We start from the raw sequence: 21,433 nt of genomic DNA, 5'->3' as shown, positions 1-21,433 counted from the left end.
TTTCGTGTGTCTTAGATATTTGTCTTTTGCGTAAGATTTTGTTTGAAAAAGCATTTATTGCTTATGAAAATGAAAAAGAGCAGAGAACTTCTGGGTAATGGTAATTGATTGAGTCCGCCTGATTTTTCTCTCTTAAAATCCTATGAAACTGACAGAAAAAGGATTTTTCTAAAGGTGTAAGACCTATAAGAGTAGGGAAAACAGAAAAGGACTAACAGTAAAATGCAAGGTGAGTTGTAAGGGATTGGGTATTCTCTACAAGCTTCTTGGGAACAGGTACAGGAAAAGTCAATATTCTGAGACCTTTAATATCTGAAAATGTCTTTATTTTACCCTCACATTTGATTGATAGTTCGGCTGTGTATAGAATTCTAAGTTGAGGATCATTTTCATTGAGAATTTTGAAGGTATTTTTCACTGCCTTCTGTGCGTCAGTGTTGCTGTTGACAGGATCAAGGCCATTCGAATTTCCAGGTCTTTGTAGGTGACATTATGTCTACTCTTTCTGGAAGCTTGTAGGATCTTCTCTGTGCTCTCAGTGTGCTGAAACCCCACAGTGGTTCAACATGGTGTGAATCTATTTTCCATACATTGTGGACATAAATTCCAAATCAGTCAGCTTAAAGAGGTCAAGGTTGTTGGCTCCAAGGAAGGCAAACGGGACGGGAGGTGCGGGACCTGCTATTTTCATAACAAATCTTCTAGAAGCATTCCACCTTTTAAAATAAATTTATTTATTTTTTATTCATTTATTTTTTGGCTGGGTTGGGTCTTCGTTGCTGCACATGGGCTTTTCTTTAGTTGCTGTGAGCGGGGGCTACTCTGTTGTGGTGTGCGGGCTTCTCACTGCGGTGGCTTCTCTTGTTTCACAGCAAGGGCTCTAGGCGCGTGGGCTCAGTAGTTGTGGCTCGCGGGCTCTAGAGTGCAGGCTAAGTAGTTGTGGCACATGGAGTTAGTTGCTCCGTGGCACGTGGGATCTTCCTGGACCAGGACTCGAACCCGTGTGCCCTGCATTGGCAGGCAGATTCTTAACCACTGTGCCACCAGGGAAGTCCCCGAATACGACCATTTTTGTGCATGTATTGTTTTGATGAAAAATAAAAACTCAAACTGAAGGAGCCTGGGTTGGGGGTAAGGCAGGCCTGGGTTTCAATCTTGAATCTGTAACTTGGTTAGCAGGGTGTCTATGAGTTACACAATATCTCTGAACCTCAGGGTTTGGTTTTTTTTTTTTTGTCTTTATCATTGTTCTTTTAGTTAATTAATTAATTTTTAAAAATTGAAGTATAGTTGATTTACAAGGTTGTGTTAGTTTCTGGTATACAGCAAAGCAATTCAGTTATACATATATATGCATTTTCTTTTTTATATTCTTTTCCATTATGGTTTATTATAGTTCCCTGTGCTATACAGTAAGACCTTGCTGTTTATTAATTTTTTTTTTGTTAATTAATTTATTTATTTTTGGCTGTGTTGGCTCTTTGTTTCTGTGCGAGGGCTTTCTCTAGTTGCGGCAAGTGGGGGCCACTCCTCATCGCGGTGCACGGGCCTCTCACTATCGCGGCCTCCCTTGTTGCGGAGAACAGGCTCCAGACGCGCAGGCTCAGTAACTGTGGCTCACGGGGCTAGTTGCTCCATGGCATGTGGGATCTTCCCAGACCAGGGCTCGAACCCGTGTCCCCTGCATTGGCAGGCAGATTCTCAACCACTGCGCCCCCAGGGAAGCCCTATTAATTTTATATATAGTAGTTTGTATCTGCTAATCCCAAACTCCTAATTTTTCCCTCCCCACCCCCTTTCCCCTTTGTTTTCTATGTCTGTGAGTCTGTTTCTGTTTCGTAAATAAATTCATTTGTGTTGTATTTTAGATTCCACATATAAGTGATATCATATGACATTTATCTTTCTCTTTCTGACTTTCTTCACTTAGTATGATAATCTCCAGGTCCATCCATGTTGCTGAAAGTGGCATTATTTCATTCTTTTTTATGGCTGAGTAATATTCCATTATATATATATATACCATATCATCTTTATCCATTTATCTGTCAGTGGACATTTAGGTTGTTTCCAAGTGCTGCTATGAACATTGGGTTGCATGTATCTTTTCGAATTATAGTTTTCTCTGAATATATGCCCAGAAGTGGGATTGTTGGATCATATGGTAACTCTACTTTTAGTTTTTAAAAAATTCCACCCCCCTCCTTTTTTTTAACAAACCCTGTATTGAGGGATGACTTTCAATAGCTCGCAGCAAGGGAGCTGCTCTGCTATGTATGAAACCCTGACCCAGAAGCAGATCGTCTACAAATGGTTTTGCACCAGGTTCCCCACGAACGTGCTGTGTGTGACAGGTGCTATTTTTAGTTTTTTAAGAGACTTCCACACTGTTTTCCATGGTGGCTGCACCAATTTACATTCCCACCAGCGGTGTAGGAGGGTTCCCTTTTCTCCACTCCCTCTCCAGCATTTTGAACCTCAGTTTTAAAACCTCAGATGCAGGGGGGAGGGGAGGTATTTCCACTTTGTCCGGATCACGTGGTTGTGTGATAGAGGATGCAGAAGATTTTGTAAGCTGTGAAGAGTGAACAGGAAGAGTTAGCATCCCTGAAAATACATAGATGAGCTGGGGTGACTGCTGACGTGGCGGCTATGCTTCCAGCTGCCAGAGGACCTTGGGTAAATCAAGAGGGTGTTATTTCCTGCAGTCCAGCCTTTCCCTCCCTCCTCTTCCTTCTTCATTCTCTGATAGTAGAGAAAGACCAGTTTGTTCTATGTGGTAGAAAGTGGGCCTCAGTCAAATTCTCGCCTTGGCTGGGCCCCACTGTTACCTGTGGTACTGAGTTAATCCCCCAGCCCTCAGTCAGGGGGCTTCCTCCTGTTGTGTGCCCCTCACACCCTCGTTCTCCAGCTTCCAAATCTGCTCTTCCAAAGCCACTTTCTCCTGGGAACTGAGCCTGGAATTCAGGGAGCCTGCCACCAGGCTTCCGCAAAGTGTGGAGAAGCAAATTGAAGATGATAGCATCAAACTTTCTCTCTTAATTAAGATACTTGTGTATACATGAAGGAACATCAATTGTTTTTGTCTCAAAGCAGACTGGCTGGAGTGCTGAATTGAGAATAGTTCCGGGGCTGAGCTCAATGAAAAGGAGTGTGGTGGTTAATTAATATTAATGGGCAATTAATGGACAAGGGACCTTGGTAGCAAGCCCACCATATACTTGTCATCCCTGATAGAAATGATTTTTTTCTTTTTTATTAGGGTATGACCTTCAGAAAGAGCACAATTTTAAGTGTATAATTTGGTGGGGTTTTTTTAAAGTTTATTTATTTATTTATTTATTTATAGGTGCGTTGGGTCTTCGTTGCTGTGCATGGGCTTTCTCTAGTTGCGGTGAGTGGGGGCTACTCTTCGTTGTGGTGTTCAGACCTCTCATTGCAGTGGTTTCTCTTGTTGTGGAGCATGGGCTCTAGGTGCACGGGCTTCAGTAGTTGTGGCTCGCGGGCTCTAGAGCGCAGGCTCATTAGTTGTGGCACACGGGCTTAGTTGCTCTGCGGCATGTGGAATCTTCCCGGACCAGGGCTTGAACCCGTGTCCCCTGCATTGGCAGGCAGATTCTTAAACACTGCGCCACCAGGGAAGTCCCAACTTGGTGTATTTTTACACACACACACACACGCACACACACACTACCACCACTTAGATCAAAATACAAAATATTTCTAGAAGCCCAGAGTCTCCATTATGCCCCTTTTCGTCACTGTTCTCTCAAACACAACCATTGTTTTGATTTCTATCACCGTTGATTAGTTTTGCTTGTGTTTTGCTTCATGTAAATTGAATTAAACATTATGTATTCATGTATCTAGCTTCATTCACTCAGCATAATGCCTGTGTGATTCATTCATGTTTCTGTGTGGTTTGTTTTGCTCATTATTCCATTGTGCGGATCCACCACAATGTATTTATCCATTCTGTTGGTGAACGTTTGAATCATTTCCAAGCTTGGGCTATTATGAATGAGGCTGCTATAAATATTCTTGTATACATTGTTTGGTGGACTACACCCTTCATTTCTGTTAGGTATTGTTATGGACTGAACATTTGTGTCCCCCCAAATTCATGTGTTGAAGACCTAACCCCTAATGTGATGGTATTAGGAGGTGGAGGTTAAATTAGGTTTGGATGAGGTCATAAGGGTGGAGCCCCCAAGATGGGATTAGTGTCCTCACAAGAAGCGGAAGAGACACCAGACCTTCTTATTTGCCATGTGAAGATACTGCAGGAAGGCAGCCAGGAAGAGGGACCTGCCCTTCTACCACTTGCACTTGGACTTCCCAGCCTCCAGAACTGTGAGAAAAAAATGCCTTGTTCAAGCCACCCAGTCTATCCAGTCTACTGTATTTTGTTATAGCTGCCAAAGCTAAGACAGTAATCTATATCTATATCTATATCTCCAGGAGAGAAATTACTGGATCATAGGGTACATGAATGTTTAGCTGGATTTCTACTCACAAAGCACTGAATTGCATCAAATATGAACAGTCTCCCTCAGGGAGCTGTTGAACTCAGACTCTGACTCTGAGGTATGATATCAGGAGCAAGACTTAAAGAAAAGCAAACACCCATACAACCAGGTAGCTCATCCTCTAACCTTTCACTATTTTCATATTTTTGCAATATTTCCTATTTTCAATTACTTAATTGAGCTTTGGTTTTCTGCAGGCTTGAATAATTCTTGAATTCCCTCTAATTCTTTCCTGATTTTTCAGGGATTTGTCTAGGCTTGTTTTGCCACATGTCAAATCTTCAGCTCCCAGTTAGTTGTCCTAGAGCTGACCTTGTCTATATCTGTTGGAAAAAGGCTTGAGATACCTCCCTACTCCACTGATCATTTCTCTGTGCCTAGAAATTGTTTTTTCCCATTCAGAAGCAAATAATTTCTCTAAAAAAAAAAAGAGATCTTTAACCTTAGCTCTTTGTTTTTTTTGAAATAATTGCTGCTGTATGGACAGTTTGTATTGAAGGCTTGTGTTTGCTGACTAAATACTTCCGGCTGTAGAAAACTCCTGACTTATAAACTTGCTTCTAATTTTAACAAGGATCACACTTCTTGTTTCAGTAATACAGGGCCTTGTTCATGGTAGATGCACATAAATATGAATTGAATGAACTTAGTGAAAATAATTTAAGAAAACATTACATAGACTGAAATAGAGGCTATGGAAGTCTCCTTCCAACTCTAAGGTTTTTTTTTTTTTTTTTTTTTTTCGGTATGCGGGCCTCTCACTGCTATGGCCTCTCCCATTGCGGAGCACAGGCTCCAGACGCGCAGCCTCAGCGGCCATGGCTCATGGGCCCAGCCGCTCCGCGGCATGTGGGATCCTCCCGGACCGGGGCACAAACCCGCGTCCCCAGGCGGCCTCCCAACCACTGCGCCACCAGGGAAGCCCAACTCTAAGGTTTTAAGGCAAAGCCCTCAGGTGATTTTCTCACCCGAAGCCCCTGGGGGTGGGCAGCCAGAGGCAGCAGAATTTACTTTCACTGCAAAAAGGAGTGGAGCTGCCTGGGTGATAAAAACAATAGTGATGATTTAATCTCTGCCACCCAGAGATTAAATAACTTGCTCACCATGGATCACCCACGGGGTAGGGGACTTGGACTTGAACGCAGACAGCTGGGACGGGTCTATTTATCCAGACTCTAGCTGCTCTGGCTGGGAACAACTGTTATTATTCCTGGATTTCTAAATTTTGTCTTTCCTCAAAGACTGAGGACCTGAATTTCCTATCCCAGTTCATCTTAATTTCACAAACATTTATTGAGCAATAAACTAAGTTCCAGGTGCCGGGGTGGGTGCTAGACTGTAAACATGAATGGCATGAAAGCTGATTAGATAGGCGGGAAGGCAGACACACCCTCAATATACAAATTGTGATGAGCTAAGGAGAGGGCATTCTCCCCTGTCCCCATCAGCTCGTGACCTGGGTCCCTTACTTCTCCTCTAGGGTTCTACTTCCTTACCTGTAAAATGGGGGCATTGCACTGCTTATCTCTGGAGAAGTGTTATACCGTGCTATGCTGCAGTGCTATGCATCTGTCCCCACCGAGGGAAACAGGACAGAGTGGCTGGGCTGCTAGACTTATTCATAGAGCTGGACCAACCCGGAGCTTGCCTGGGTGCAGGTGTGCCCTCAGCCCCACGCAGATGGTGCCTCAAATCTCCCAGAGGGGCTCTGTGCCGCCCGCTCCCACCCCCGTTCGTCCAGAGGCGCTGTTCTGCTGGATCCAACAAAAGCCGTTGGTTTCGCTTTGCTCCGAGCCCCGCTTAGCAGACGTCCCCACCCTCAGGCGTCGGTCCAGAAGGCCCCACCCCGCCCTTGCACGTCCCGCCTCCCTCGCCCTTCTCTCTGCCCTGGGAACCCACGGCAGCGCCCCATGCGCTTCCTGCCAGGCAGAGCCTAAAGGGGGCAAGTGTCTCTGAGCCCTCCCAGGACCCTAGGTGCCAGGCCGCTGCCCCGGCCAGCCCAGGCCAGCTGATGAATGTTCACTGAAGACGCTGAGAGACCCTCCAAGGACACAAACTGGCTTGGCAGAAGCGCAAAGCAGCCTAACGATCAGTTTAAAAAATTGTCCTGCCCTCCCTGAAAACCCCTTCAAGCCTTTCCTACTCCCCCTCCCCTAGTCCCTCACAGTTTAAATACCGCGCAGGTTGTTTCCACTCGCAATGGGTCCTTTACACTGTCGTCTGGGCTGTTGCAGACACGAGCCCACCCACCGGCGGGGGGCTGAGAATGCAGCCTTGACCCCGCTGCCGCACCCAGCTGGATAACCCAGCAAGCAGCTCGCTCTAAGCCTCGGATCCTGTCTGTACGTAGGGATAACAGCACCTCCCTTGCAGGGTTACCTGCCGACGATTCATGTCATGTGGGAAATCTACAGCAGATAGTGCTGTCATGGTGGAGTGCAGAGAAGTGGTTGAAGGTGTGACATCTGGAGTCAGATTGCCTCCGTTCAAGTCCAAGTCCCCTACCCTGTGGGTGATCCATGGTGAGCAAGTTATTTAATCTCTGGGTGGCAGTCCCTGTTAGTGATCACTATTGTTTTTATCACTTATTGGGCCCATCCTGGGCAGCAGGAGACAAGGACCAGCGGGAGGACAGGGCATTCTGGGCCACATCTTCTCCCTTAACTGAGCCATCACTTATTATTTTTTGTTGTGGTAAATATATAAAAATTGTTTAAAATGCCATTTTGACCATTTTTTAAAGTGTACAATTCAGTGGTATTAATTACACCCATAATGCTGCACAACTATCACTGCTATTTCCAAAACTTCTCATCCCTCCAGACGGAAACTCTGCCCAGGAAGCAGTAACTTCCCGTCCCCTCTCCCTCTGGCCCCTGGTAACCTCTAGTCTGCTGTCTGTTTCTATGAATTTGCCTGTTCTAGATATTTCATACAAAACATCACATATTTTTTAAGCACCCTCTGCAGATCTATAGCAGCTCTGTCAGTGCAGAATGTAAAATGTGTTATTTAGCATTTATTTGCTCATAAAATCTAGACTTGGTATATTAAACTTAATGGTAATTTTATTCAGGCAATAATTACAGATTTAGTAATTACTTTTTTTTTTTTTTTTTGCTGTACGCGGGCCTCTCACTGTTGTGGCCTCTCCCGTTGCGGAGCACAGGCTCCGGACGCTCAGGCTCAGCGGCCGTGGCTCACGGGCCCAGCCGCTCCGCGGCATGTGGGATCTTCCCGGACCGGGGCATGAACCCGTGTCCCCTGCATTGACAGGCGGACTCTCAACCACTGCGCCACCAGGGAAGCCCCACTTTGGTGTTTTTTAAAAAAGAAATTAGATTTACAATGAAATGCATTAATGTTTTTAGGCTATGAGCTGCTGAACTTAGGTTTTTGTTCAGTTTGAGAAGGATTACTACATTTGAGATTAGAAGACGCCACCCACGGTCTATGAAGACAAGGAAAGCTCGAAGAATATCTGGACTTTGTGTCGGTTACATTGCTAAGCAGACCCAGAAAGCATCATTTGCAGAAGGAGCTGAGGAAAAAGGAGAGAAGGCAGTCCTACAAAATTAATTATATAGTGTTTGTCGAAGGAATTTTCTCTATACAGACCTTTTCCCTAACCTAAAACTCTTACGAGTTTTGGGTGTTTTTGAAAAGAACACACATTCCACGTGCCAGGACAGCATAGACACTTTTGTATGTACTTTCCATTAATTCCCACACCCTCTTTAGGAGGTGGATCTTATCCCCATTTTACATCGCACCTCTGCCACCCATGTGCTGTGTGACCTTGGGTAAGTCTCTAAACCTCTCTGTGCTTTCGACATCCTCATTTGTAAAAATAGTACCTACCTCATAAGTTTGTTGGAAGGATTAAATGATTTAGTATGCAAAGCTCTTGAAACAGTATAAGCCCTTAGAATTTATAGGCACAATGGAAGTGTTAGCTGTTAGGATTATTCTTTACAGATGAGGCCTCCAAGACACGAGGGGATTAATGAGCTCCCAGATGACAATTTTTGTCATTTTCTTGGACTTTGGAGGACTGCAGCCTGGCTCCAGTAGAGAAGGCTGCCTCCTCCTTCTCATGTGGGTGTTTGGGGTTTACGATGTGCTTCCAAACAGGGCCCTCTCTCTCCCATATGCCACAGGAGGCAGAAGGGGCTGAATCAGAGGACAAGCAGAGGAGAGAAAAGCAATCATATTTCACTCCTCTGTTTAACGCCCCCAGGTGGCTTCCAAGTCCCCTCAGGGTTCAGCCCAATTCCTTAACAGATTTACTCAGCCCTTTAGGATCTATCTGCCTCTGCTAGACTACCACCCCAGTCTCATCTCCCTCTTGAAAAATCTTCTTCCAATCATGCCAAGAGGCCCTGTGTCTCTTCTTGCCTCTGGGCCTTCTCCTACTCTGTTCCATCTGTCTGGAACACTTTCCCCTCACTTCTGCTGGCCTGGCTAATTCCTAGTCATCCTTTAGATCTTTGCTTTTATTCAGTACTGGAAGTCTTCCTTGGTCTCTTAAGTTAACTGTCCCTCTTGTGGGCTCCCCTCGGCCCCCTACTGCCCCATAAATGCTACTTGTACAGGTGGAGTGGTGGATGCTGTGATGCAGTGCCTGGATCTGCCTCCAGAAATGAAGGACGTATCCCCCAGCTGCTGGAGGAGTTGCCCAAGGATGGCCATCAGCTGTCAGCCCTCACTGGGGGCTGCCCTTAGCTGAAGAATACTGCCTTACCCAAGGTTACACCTCCTTCCAGGGGCAGCCCTCGTCCAGTGTCTGGTCAATGCCATTGGATAAAGGCCCAGCACTCTTGCCACACTTGGAACAGCTCCAGAGGTTCATCTCATCTTCAGAACTTCCTGTAAAGCTGCCATTGAAACAGCATCACAGCTCAGCATTGCCCTCTGCCCGACCATGCCCTTTCCCCTCCCTCCCACGGCAGTGACCCTGAGAGCATTCCCTAATAAATACTCCGCAAGCTCCTCTCCAACCCAGAGGCTCTTCCCAGGGAACCCAACCTGTGTCATGTACTGACCATTTGCAGCTGCCCACTGGCTCATGAATGCCCCCAGGATAACATCCCAGGGTCTCAGCCTGGCCTCCAGTCCCTCAGCATCCTACTCTCTCCCCACCACCCCATCTTGTGCCACCCCGAAGAACAAATGTGCCTCTTCATTGCTCCGACTTTGGAGGCCTCCCTTTTCTGCACCTTATTCTCAAGATCCCCCCTCTCCAGAATGACGCCCCTACACTTTAGTAAAAAATACTTATTCCCTGCATTTTCCATGTGCCAGGCCCTGAACAGGCATTAGGGAACAAGATAGATGCAAACCTGTCGCTTCAGCCTAGGCGGGAGGAGAGACAGAAAAACAAGTAATTACAAATGACAGTTTCGTGCTCTGAGGGGAGGTGCAGGGAGCCAGGAGATCACACGACAGGGCAGGGGCTGACCTAACCCCTAACCAGGTCAGGGAGGGCTTCCCTGAGGAGGTGCTGCTTTGGATGAGGAGGACCCAGTCAGGCTGAGAACGACAGGAAGGGCATCCAGCGTAGGGACTGTCACGCACAGAGAGTGGGAGGTGCTTCTTCAACTGAAAGAAGCCCCTCGAGGCTGAAGCCACTTCCTCTCTGGCCAGTTCAGGGCACTCATCAGAATCATGTGATTGTTTGCTTCCCTCTCCACAGCACACTGGGAGTGTTTGGAGGGTACAGAGGATTGCTACAAATCTCTCACAAACTTCTGTTTCTGGCCAAGAGGGAGCAATGGGCCAAACTTACCATCCCACCTTAAACAACTAAAGAGCCAGACAAAAATATATGAAACAACCGGTTTTGGACATTGGACAACTGGTCTTATGGGATGATGATTCCTTTAAGAGGGAAAACGAGTGTGGTGAGCACTGTAATTGTTCCCTAGCTTACAGCCCGGAGAGGGTTTCCAGGCCACAGAGCAAGAGGTGCGCCCAGGTGGAACCTGGCAGAGTCGAAGGGGAGAGTTCGGGAGGCCGAAGGGGGCTAGAGTTCTCAGGGGAGACGGGAGAGGAAATGGCTGCACAGAGAGAGAGAGAGAGAGAGAGAGTGACCAGGGATTTCCAGATGGTTCCTCCCTGTGGTGCCCCATCCCACCCCTAGTGCAGAACCATCCTTGGAGCTCCCACAGAGTTGGTGTTCACGCCAGCCAGAGCAGAAAGCCGCCAAATTCACAGGGCATTGGGTAGAGTATTCAGAGAGCGTTGCCTCAGTAGTGGGGAAATCAGCCCTAGACTAAAGACTACTCTGGTCTTGCCTTCAGAAGCTTCAAAGCAAGCCTCAAAAGATCAGATTGTTTCCAAGTAACTTGACTCTGTTCTGGAAAAAAGCCCAACACTATTTTTTAAAAATACAAGACTATCCAGCAACCTACAGGTAAAATCCACAATGTCTGGCACTCAGTCTACAATTCCCAGGATACACAGTAGTAGGAAAATATGGCCCAAAATGAAGAGAAAAAGCAATCAATCAAAACTGACCCAGAAATGATACCGATAATAGAATTCACAGATATAGCTATTATGACTGTATTCCATATGTTTGAGAAGGTAGAGGGAAACATGAGAAGATACATGGATGATAAAAGAAAGACCCAAATAGATCTTCTAGAGATGAAGACCACAAAGTCACGGATAAAAATTGTACTAGATGGGATTAACAGCAGGTTAGTCAGTGCCAAAGAAAAGATAATGAACGTGAAAACACAGCAATGGAAACTGACCCAGATGAAACACAGAGAAAAATGAGGCTAAAAAAAATGACCATAGGGCTTCCCTGGTGGCACAGTGGTTGAGAGTCCGCCTGCAGATGCAGGGGACACAGGTTTGTGCCCCAGTCCGGGAAGATCCCATATGCCACAGAGCAGCTGGGCCCGTGAGCCATGGCCACTGAGCCTGCGCATCCGGATCCTGTGCTCCACAACGGGAGAGGCCACAACAGTGAGAGGCCTGCGTACTGCAAAAAAAAAAAAAAAAAAAAAGACCATAGCATTAGTGAGCTATTGGACAACTTCAAGTGGCCTAATATGTGTGTCAATGGGGTCCCCAAAGGAGAGAAAAGAGAGGAGGGGAACATAAAAACTTTTGAAGAAACAATGGCTGAAAAGTTTTCACATTTGATAAAAACTGTGAACCAGATACAAGAAGCCCGATGAACCCCAAGCAAAAATCTCTTATATTCCTGAAGCCTGGCTCACAGTTGGCAAGCAATCAATGTTTGATGAATGAGTGAGCAAACTGCTGCCTGCACAGATTCTCACTCTGCTTTCTCCCTTTCCTCTCCTCTTCTCTCTTCCCCTCCCCGCTTTGCTTCTCTCGCCCCCAGTGCTTCTCATCTGCCAGAGTTGTCCTGGATGCATATGGTGGCTTCTATAAAGGCCACTGATCTCAAGTCTAGGAGTGTGTCCCAGCTTCAGGCTTTGTCATTGACAACCTCAAGTGGTCCAGCCTCCTTCAAACTTGAGTATCTCAAGGGAGTTAGAGATGAAAGCTAAAATATCCTGAGTTCTGCTGCTATGACCTTCCAGGGACTCCTGCTTCCTCAGTCCCTGTGAGAGTGACAGGGTCAGGAGGAGAGCCCAGGATGGAGTGGATGCCGGGTTCTACCCAGGTGTGGGCCTAGCAGAGCAAGATCCAGCCTCATTCACGGCTCACCCCTGCAACTCCTTTGTGAGGTTAGGCTGGTTGCCTCTGGGCCACCAGCTGGTCAGTGGTGTTTGGATTTGATCATTTATTAATCTCTTTCCAGCTCTGGCATCTTGCAATTGAAGCTAGTGTAACCAGTGTCACCTGGCTCCAGTTGTCCCTCTCCATTCCCCTGTGGCTATCTTCCTCTTTGATGTGTCTCATCCTCACTAAAAGTGTGTGGAAGCTGGAGAGGAGGAGGGAGGCAGGCAGGCCTCAGACCCTTTGTTCCTGCCAGGCCCCTTCCTTCAATGGCTCCCCAGAGTTTTCAGGTCCGAGTTCAAACTCATTAACTCAGCACACTAGGCCTTGATTCTTAGAGCATGGTTTCTGGAACCACCTGCATCAGCATCATACTGCCTCACCCTCCAGCTTGCTAACAGTGAAGATTCTGATTAAAGTCTTGCGTGGGTCCTAAGAATAGGCATTTATAATAAGCATCCCTGGGGATTAAAACAATGTATAGGTGGTAATGGGGGGTTAGGTCATACTACACAGGTAAACAAATCCAAACAGTAGGAAAACAACAACAACAATGACATGTGCTGAAACTATCCCCCTACCACTACCCAGTCCCCTCCCTCTACCCAGTCCTCTCCCTGGAAGCCACTGTCTCTCATTTGAGGGATAGTGCATTCCAAGCACACACATATATAAACATGTGCTTGGGCACAGGGACAGGCCAGGAGATTCTGAAAGCCCAATAAACCAGAGAATGGCTGCACCAGGGCCTCTGGGATGTGCCCGCATCAGCTCTCTGACCTCTGCCAGCACTCCCCACCTAAACCCCCTGCCGTGCACCAGCCTTACAGAACTTGCTGCAACTCAGCCACTGAGGATGCTGCTGCTGTTTATGTGCCTTACCTCTCGCAGTTCTCTTTGGCCAGAAAGCCCTTCTTCCTGTTTGTTGCCCGCCAATGCCTATTTATCCTTCAAGACTAAGCTCAACTGCCTCTTCTTCCAGGAAGTCTTCCAGCCTTACCCCATGTCCTACACTCTGGCTTCTCTGCACTTCCACATTCCCTGTTACCAAACTTATCATGCTGAGTGGGGTTTTCTTTCTGTTCCCCTGCTGGACCGTCAGCTCACTGTGGGCCAGGGCCATTGGTATTCCCTGTTGAATTGCTGAGTCCCAGTACAATGTACATAGTACATAGATAGCCAATAAATGGTGTTCAATGAATGCTCAAATAGCAGGCATTCTGTCTCATTCTTGCCTTGTGTAGTTTGGAAATCCAATCCAAGGTGAGCCTCACCCAGGCTCTCCACCTTCTTGCGCTCCAGAGGGGCTGGTGGTGCAGAAAGCTGGAAGGAGGGCATTTTCTCCCTGAGTCACAGGCAGGAGGGGCCCCTCAAGTCCTGAGCATGTGACGCTGAGGGGATGCAGAGGAGGCTCACACCCCTGGGTTGGGAGACCCAGCCCCAAGTTTCCCCTGAGGAGTTGCCCTGCTGGTGGCCAGTGAGCAGAGCGGGGCTTGGAGGGGCCTTCCTGGCAGAAGCAGTGTGACAGGTCTGCCTCTTCCCCACCCGTGCAGAGGGAGCAGGTGGCCCGGCTGTAGGCAGAGGGTAGGGAGATCCAACAGAGGGAGGGGCATGTGAGAGGAAGCTGAAAAAGCAAGGGGGGTGGGACCAGAGCGGGGTGCTGCTGGCCAGGCGGCTGTTTAAGGAGGAAATGTGCTGGGAACGTTAATGAGCTGCGTTCATTCACGGTGATCTGCTTCCCGGGTTGGGGAGCCGGCCAGGTTCTGGGGTGGAGGAACTGGGGACAGGAGCCAAGTTGGGGAGCTGCCTGGCTGCTGGGGCAGGGCCTCCCATGATGGGCTGGCAGGGGGAGTCTTTGTCCTGGCTCTGAGGAGCCCTCCTTCCTTCTCCCCTTTAAAGGAAAGGCCAGGCCTTGCCAGGCGGTGACAATTTGGCTCAAGGCCTGCTTGGGACTCACTGTCCATCCTAGTCTGGAAGCTTCTAGGGCAGCGGCTGGCTCTCAGGAGCCACTGGCAGAGCTAATCTTGCAGGGCACCCCCCCGCCCCGTCTGCTCCCACCCCTCTTGCCACTCCTCCACCCTGCCAGTCTGAAGCCCCCAGGGCACGTTGCCCATTAATCAACACTCTCGTCCTCCCCACATGGGTCCTGGCTTCCGAGGAGCCCTCTGAGGTCATGGGGCCAGGGAGGCACCGCTGGAGCCGAAGGTTGGAGACCAGATGCCTTCGACAGTCTGAGTGCTGTCTGTGACAGGCCTACTAAGTGCCAGGTGCTGGGTTAAGTGCCAAAGTGAGGAGATGAGGAAGCCGTGAGGGGTGGGGAGTGGGGGAAGGCTTTGCCCCAGGAGGAGGGTCAGGGAAGGAGCCACATGTGTAAACAGAGCTCCAGCTAAGAGGGGATAAACAGAACAGCAGGCTCAGAGGAACGGGGACTTAACTCTGCCTGAGGCAGCTGGGGAGGGCTGGGGAGAGGAAAGGGGCTGAGCGCCCTGTGGAGGGGGAGGAGAAGAAGGAATTCGTGAAGGAGGGGGGAGAGGAGGCCCTTGTAGACGGCAGGCAGCCCTGGCTTGACTTGTGGAAAGGTTCCCTAAGATCACACCGCACAGGGACGCCTGAGAAAGCCCCCTCCCCCTGAACTGTCATTGAATTGGTGCTCCAGGACCCATGGCCCTAGTTAGAGGTCATGGATAAGACTGTGAAAACTTTCAAAAGAACTGTCAGAAGCCCATAAAATCAGCCACATTAGTTATGACGTACTGGCCCCGGTTCTGTTTATGACAGTAGAGATACTGCAAATTTTTCATCAAGATGGAAAAGAAAAATGAAGAAAACCCCTGAGGCTTTTGGTACCTGGTGGGTGAGAAAGCTTTAATCTTGTGGGGTCTTTCAGTACCGTACCACCAGCTCTGACAGACTGTACTGTGCTGTGCCTACTCCTGGCACCTCCTGGACCAGCCACCTTTTCTTTCTGTTTTTTTTTTCCCCAAGGAGAAACCCAGGTAGCCACCACCTGTGAGGGGAAGTGCTTCTGTTTTTTTTTTTTCCATCTTCCCAAAACTTTTTATTTTATATTTTTCACATCTTTATTGGAGTATAATTGCTTCACAATGTTGTGTCAGTTTCTACTATACAACAAAGTGAACAGCCATATGTATACATATATCCCCATATCCCCTCCCTCTTGAGCTTCCCTCCCACCCTCCCTATCCTATCCCTCTAGGTCGTCACAAAGAAGAGATGGAGCTGATCTCCCCGTGCTATGCAGCAGCTTCCGCTAGCCATCCATTTCACATTTGGTAGTGTGTATATGTCAGTGCCACTCTCTCACTTCATCCCAGCTTACCCTTCCCCCCCGCCCCGTGTCCTCAAGTCCGTTCTCTATATCTGTGTCTTTATTCCTGCCCTGCCACTAGGCTCATCAGTACCGCTTTTTTAGTTTCCATATATGCGTTAGCATACAGTATTTGTTTTTCTCTTTCTGACTTTGAAGTGCTTCTTGACCTGTTCAATTACTCTTCTTGCTGGGCTCTAAGCAGCCTTGAATCAGGGGCCCCAACTGATGGACAAACAATGTATGGGTCCTATGGTACCAACAAACCACAGCTCTCCTTGATTTGGGGGAGGTCCTTATCTTTTCTGGGTTGAGGTCAATCCTCTCTCCACCTGGATTTCCTGTTCACACCCATGACCACCTCGGTGTTACAGTGAGCAAAGTGCCTGACTAGAGGACTGTAAAAGCCCAGGGTCTGATGTGGGTGGCCTGTGGTGCTTCTCCTCAAGCCCTTTCCTGGCCTTCTCAGTGGTTCTTTCATGACAGGACTGAACATTCGTTTTCAGCTGTTTCCACCTGTCACAAATGGAAGAACCCTGGTGTGAGCGCACTAAGGTATCTGCTGGATTTCCAAACCCCACTGATATTCTGGGAAGCCAGGGTAGCCCCACGGGCAGAAATAACATCTCCCGGCTGTGCAACTGTTCAAATCAGGGTCACTATCACTCTGGGGGGAGTTAACTTCCGCACTCCCCTTGGAGAAGTGGGGTTGCTGCCATCTCGTCAGAGACTGCGTTGAGGGAGGGGAGGAGGCTTGCTTGGCCTAGGGCTTTGGTGCACCGCCCACCCCCCAGCCCCCTCCGCCCAGTGCTCTTGTTCCACCCTCAAGGTCCCAGGTTAAGTGAAGTAGGTGGCTTGGAGAGGTCACCTGGGGCTCGGGGCTTCCTTTCACCAAGAGTTGAAAAAACAAGTCTGGTGGGGCCCTAGAACCGTTTCAGCCGTCGGGGAGAGCGTGTCTGTGGCCTGGGGAAGGGGTCCAGGCAGCAAAATAAGATCCCCTCCCCCCTCTCTGGACCAGCAGCTGGGACTGCGGGAGCCGGGTGCGTGCATCTAAGTGTGCGCATCCTCGGGGTGTGTGTGTGTGTGTAGGGAGAGCTGGAGAGGGTCGCGACCTGACGGGTCCAACTGTGGGCTCCCCTCCCCCCGCAGCCCCTGCTCGCTCTCGGAGGTTCCACCTTTGAAAGTGTACGCGGCTAGAGGCGGCAGCCGAGTGGTCGTCGGGAGGCGGGGGCGGGGAGGGGGGGAGGAGTCTGGCTCGGGTTATGTGCTTTTCGATTGATGGATGACTGCTGGGTGGGAGCGAGCGTGCGGGTGTGAGTGTGAATGTGTGTGTGTGTGTGTGTGTGTGTGTGCGTGCGTGCGCGCGGGGTGCGTGCGCGCGCGGGCCTGCCCATTTTCCTCCTCGCAGCAGTCAGTTGGGAGCTGGAGAGAGGGAGGGAGACGCAGCCCGCGAGAAACCGGAGAGGAGCCGAGCGCCCTCCGCCCGAGGCGCCCTCCCTTCGTCCGCGCACAGGCGCCGTCGCTTGGAGGAGCAAGGTGCCACCCAGCCCGCAAGGGCGCAGCGTACAAACCCGCGGTCTCTTCGGTGGCTCTGCCCCGAGACTGCACCTGGAGGCCACCCCGGACGGGGATGGTAAGCGGCTGCCGCCGTCTGGCACGCAAGCGGGACGCGGTGAGGGCACCATGGCGCTGACGCCCTGGAGGGGGCCCTCGGCGGGGCTTGTCCGGCCCGAGCTCTGGCTGCTGCTGTGGGCAGCCGCGTGGCGCCTGGGTGCCACGGCGTGCCCCGCCCTCTGCACCTGCACCGGCACCACGGTGGACTGCCACGGCACGGGGCTGCAGGCCGTCCCCAAGAACATTCCACGGAACACGGAGCGCCTGTGAGTATGGCCCTCATCCGCAGCCCGCTGGGAGCCTCGAGGTTGCCCTCCCACCCCGGTGCAATTCAGGGCTAAAGGTGGGGACAGGACCGTAGGGGCCTGGGCTCTGCAGCCAATAAATGAGTCAGTGCTTGCTAGGGTCCTTCCCGAGCCAGGAGCGCCAATGTTTCCCTTTCCTGGGATTCAGAGGGCCCTCGCGGGGCTGCCAGCTCCCATCCTCACACCTGCACCCTGCGCTCCGCACGGCAGGCCTTCCCACTGTGCCAGCACTTTATTTCTCCAGGGTGCCTGGGAATTGGTGCCAGAAAGCCTTCCTGGCACCCAGGAGGGAAGCTCACACTCACCAGGCACCGTGTCTCCTTCTGGGTACATGGGGCTTGGGCTGTGTTCTGAGTGGGAGGTGTGCATTTGGGCTCTGAGGGCTTGTAGGCTGGGGATGGGCAGCAGGATGGGATGGAGTTGAAGGTCCTAGTGTCCCCCTTTCTCCCCATTGTTTGCCCCAGAGCCTTAAGAATTTTTTCCTTCCAGATGTGAGGCATTTGTCCCCCACTGCACATCCAGCCATCCCCAACCCAGGCAGACAGTGGACCTGAGGGATTTGGGTTTGAGCCTTGGGATATGTTACATTCAGCACCCAGAGAGGGGTAGATATGACCTGGACAAGGAGCCCATGAATAATGCTGAGAGGTCAGGAGCTTGGAGTGGGAGATACGAGGTTAAAGATATTGACCATGATAAGTCATAAAAACCATCATTTCTCTTACCCTGTTGTCGCTCACTTCTAAATTCTTGAGAAAACTTGGCCCTTTCTAGACTCACCAAGCTTTGTAGAATGTGTGTGTGTGTGTGGGGGGGTGGGATTAGCATGTGTGTGTGTTTATAGACATATATAATTTGTTTTCCCAGATTCCCTTGCAGAATGTGTGTTTGCATGAATTGTATCTGTGGTGTCACCTCAGTAGTGTGAGCCTGGGAGAGCCCATGTACGTGGGCTGTGTGTGTAGATTTTTGGTCTCATGCAGGGCCTTTTATTTTTCTATTTAAAAATTTTTATTATTTATTAATTTATTTTTTGGCTGCATTGGATCTTCGTTGCTGCGTGCGGGCTTTCTCTAGTTATGGCGAGCAGGGGCTACTCTTCGTTGCGGCGCAGGGCTTCCCATGGTGGTGGCTTCTCTTGTTGCGGAGCATGGGCTCTAGGCACATGGGCTTCGCTAGTTGTGGCTCACAGGCTCTAGAGCGCAGGCTCAGTAGTTGTGGCTCATGGGCTCAGTTGCTCTGCGGCATGTGGGATCTTCCCGGACCAGGGCTTGAACCCGTGTCCCCTGCATTGGCAGGCGGATTCTTAACCACTGCGCTGCTAGGGAAGTCCCTCATGAAAGGCCTTTGTGCCGCTTGCGGAGGTGGCTACCTTGGGGGATTTTTGAGCTGGACTTTGGAGGAGGCTGCTGGCCCCTTTGAAATCTGCCTTCTCCTTCTTCTCACACTCCTGGGTCCCTGCAGTGGCTCTCAGGAAAGGCGTACAGATTTCGAGAACTTTTGAGCACATTTTCATGACTCTCAGCTGGTCAGAGGCAGAAATCTGACCCTGGGAAGAACTGTCTCCTGGATCAAACTCCGTACCAAGGTCAGCAATTAGCACATTTGCCCCAGACTCTTCTTGGCTGAGACTGAAAAATTCCCGTGGAGGTGTCAGGGAGTTTGCAATCTAGATGCAATCTAGATGGGAATCAGAGTGTGTGTGTGTGTGTGTGTGTGTGTGTGTGTTGTGGCACTGCATGGGGAGAGGTTGGAACAAACAGAGATTCCTTGGGGATCCTGTGTGGCCCTGGAGAGGGACGGAGGGTCAGAAATCTGTCTAAAGGACGCCTGAGGCTGCAGGGTCACCCTCCATGTTCCCTCTGGACCTCATCATCTCTGTTCCTTTGCCTTGTCCTCGGGGCAGTTCTCCTGCAGCTGTTACCCTGGTAGTGGCCTAGGTCTGAGAATTTTAGCCCCTCTCCTTTGCTTTTGGATCTGAATTTTGAAGTCATTTCATTTCTTGCTCTCTCTCCACCTTTAGTTTTGAGGGTAGTGTCTGTTTTGACTTTGATGAACTCTTGAGCTCTTTTGCAATCAGAGTGAGATGGAAGTGAAATTTCCTGGTATAAAGTCAGTTATTTGCTGTGTGACCTTGGGCAAGTGACTTAACTTCTCTGAGCCTTAGTTGCTTTCTATCAGGAAAATGAGGCTGCTGATACGTAAGGTCTCTGGTTCTTGTGAGGACTGAAGGGAATGTATGGGAAGTTCTTGGTACATTATGATGCTTGCTAAGTGAGAGCCATTATTATAATAGGATCAGGAGAAGAGTCTTGTTACGTAATTCAGCAAGTGTTTGTGGAACCCATAACTGCCCTGGGTGCTGAGGCTCCATCTGGGAGTGAGCAAGTCCCTGCCCTCAAGGGATGTACAGTTGAGAGGACTGGGCAGGGGCACCTAACTGTAAGCTCTGGCAGTGTAATGGGGCTGTGGGGAGGAAGCTTTGGGATTAGAAGCCCTTTTCTGGGGTGAAGGAGCTTCAATACCTACCATTTTATGAAGGTACTTTGGGACTCAACAGTGGTTGGGTTGGATTTTGCCAAGTAGAGAGGGCAGGCAGCCCAGACAGGGCATGCAGGAGCAAAAAGCTTGAAGATGTGAGTGTGGCCGGCCTGCTGGGAGAACGGACCAGCTTTGCCCCGGGGCTGAAACATGCTGTGGAGTGGGATGTGATGGGATTTGAGACTGGGAAGGTTGGGAAGGGTCAGGAAGGCCTTTCTCTATCTGGATTTTTTCCTTTAGAGACTTCAGGGTTCAGATCCAGGGGTAAGTCATCAGGTCTGACCTTTGCTGTGTGCAAAACTTCTTGGATTGGGAGAGGCTGGAGAAAGCAGAGGGAGCCTGCCTTTTCAACAGGCAGGCCGCGAAAGAGCCATTTGAAGAGGAAAAGAACATCCTGAATAGAGGCCTTGGGCAGGCTCAAAATAACTGTGGCATATGCTGTCTCTAATCAATATGGGTGTCGTGCAGTATCAGAGCCTGAAACAGTGGCTTCTTCCGAGGCTGTGAAATTTTTATAGACCGCAGCTGTGCATTCGTTCGCCTTTTGTCTTCTGGGCAGTTTCTCTGGCAGCCTGTGAGGCCCAGCAACTTTATGATGATATATTCCGTAACTCCGGGTCCAGTCCATCTCCCCAAGTGGGAAGAAATTGTCACTAGTTTGCTACAGGCACTTCTGGGAAGAGGCTGTGCAGGCTCCAGAGCTGTTGAGGAAATTGGTTCAGCCAGAGGGACTGTGGGGCTGTCGGGCGGGTGGAGAAGGGATGCTGAATAATTCACTGCAGTGGAACAACTGAAGTCCAGGGCAAGGTTGGGAGTGTGGTAGAGGAGGCCTGGGGGCTTATCTCTTGGCAGGGCCCAGACTCAGAGGGGCCCAGCCATGGCCACTATCGTTTTTTTCTTCCACTCAAGGACCTTTCAGTTGGATTTTTTTTTTTTCTAATTTAAAAAATCTTTTGGACTAGAGTGTTTAGGAGAGTGTGATGAGAGAGTGCAGTATGTGTGGACACCACTTCTCCCCTCTACCCTGGACACTTGTATTCCAGGCTTGCCGTGGATGCCCCTTGTGGGTGTAGGATGCAGAGAGGAGAGAGGCCTGAGGACGGAGAGAGGGCCCTGGGAGGCCTGCTGGCTTCTGTTTGCCTCCAGGTCCAGCACTTTCTCCTGCTCTTTGGGCCATGGGGGCCTACACTCCTGCCTTCCTCGGTATGTCCCCTTGCCTCCTGGCCAGTTTGTCCACTGCCCTAGCTCCCTGCCCGCTGCTGAGGCCTGGGAAGCCCATGCCTTCTCCCAGCTTAGCCCCGAGTCTGGAGGCCCTGTTCAACGGGGGTAGGTGGTTTTGACCAAGGAAGGCTGCCCAGGGCACCCCCAGGCTGATTGTCTGGGAGCCTGGTTGGAATTCCAAACAATGATTG

At 49.8% G+C, this 21,433-nt stretch overlaps 1 protein-coding gene across 1 annotated transcript in view; it reads left to right on the top strand.

Moving 5' to 3' along the window:
• Nucleotides 1–17,100: 17,100 nt before the first annotated feature.
• The window catches only part of SLIT1 (slit guidance ligand 1), a gene marked incomplete at its 3' end in the record, with an annotated part of 168,982 nt that continues 164,649 nt past the window's right edge, over nt 17,101–21,433 (top strand). Inside the window, exon 1 of the mRNA XM_082611351.1 lies at nt 17,101–17,441. Within this exon, the coding sequence (XP_082467477.1) occupies nt 17,245–17,441 (197 nt within the window). The 5' untranslated portion in view covers nt 17,101–17,244. The remainder of the gene's footprint in view (nt 17,442–21,433) is intronic.

The sequence above is a fragment of the Mesoplodon mirus genome, assembly GCF_964341445.2.
Source record: "Mesoplodon mirus genome assembly, chromosome: 2".
Classification (NCBI taxonomy): domain Eukaryota; kingdom Metazoa; phylum Chordata; class Mammalia; order Artiodactyla; family Ziphiidae; genus Mesoplodon; species Mesoplodon mirus.
This window is presented reverse-complemented; position numbering and strand designations above follow the sequence as displayed.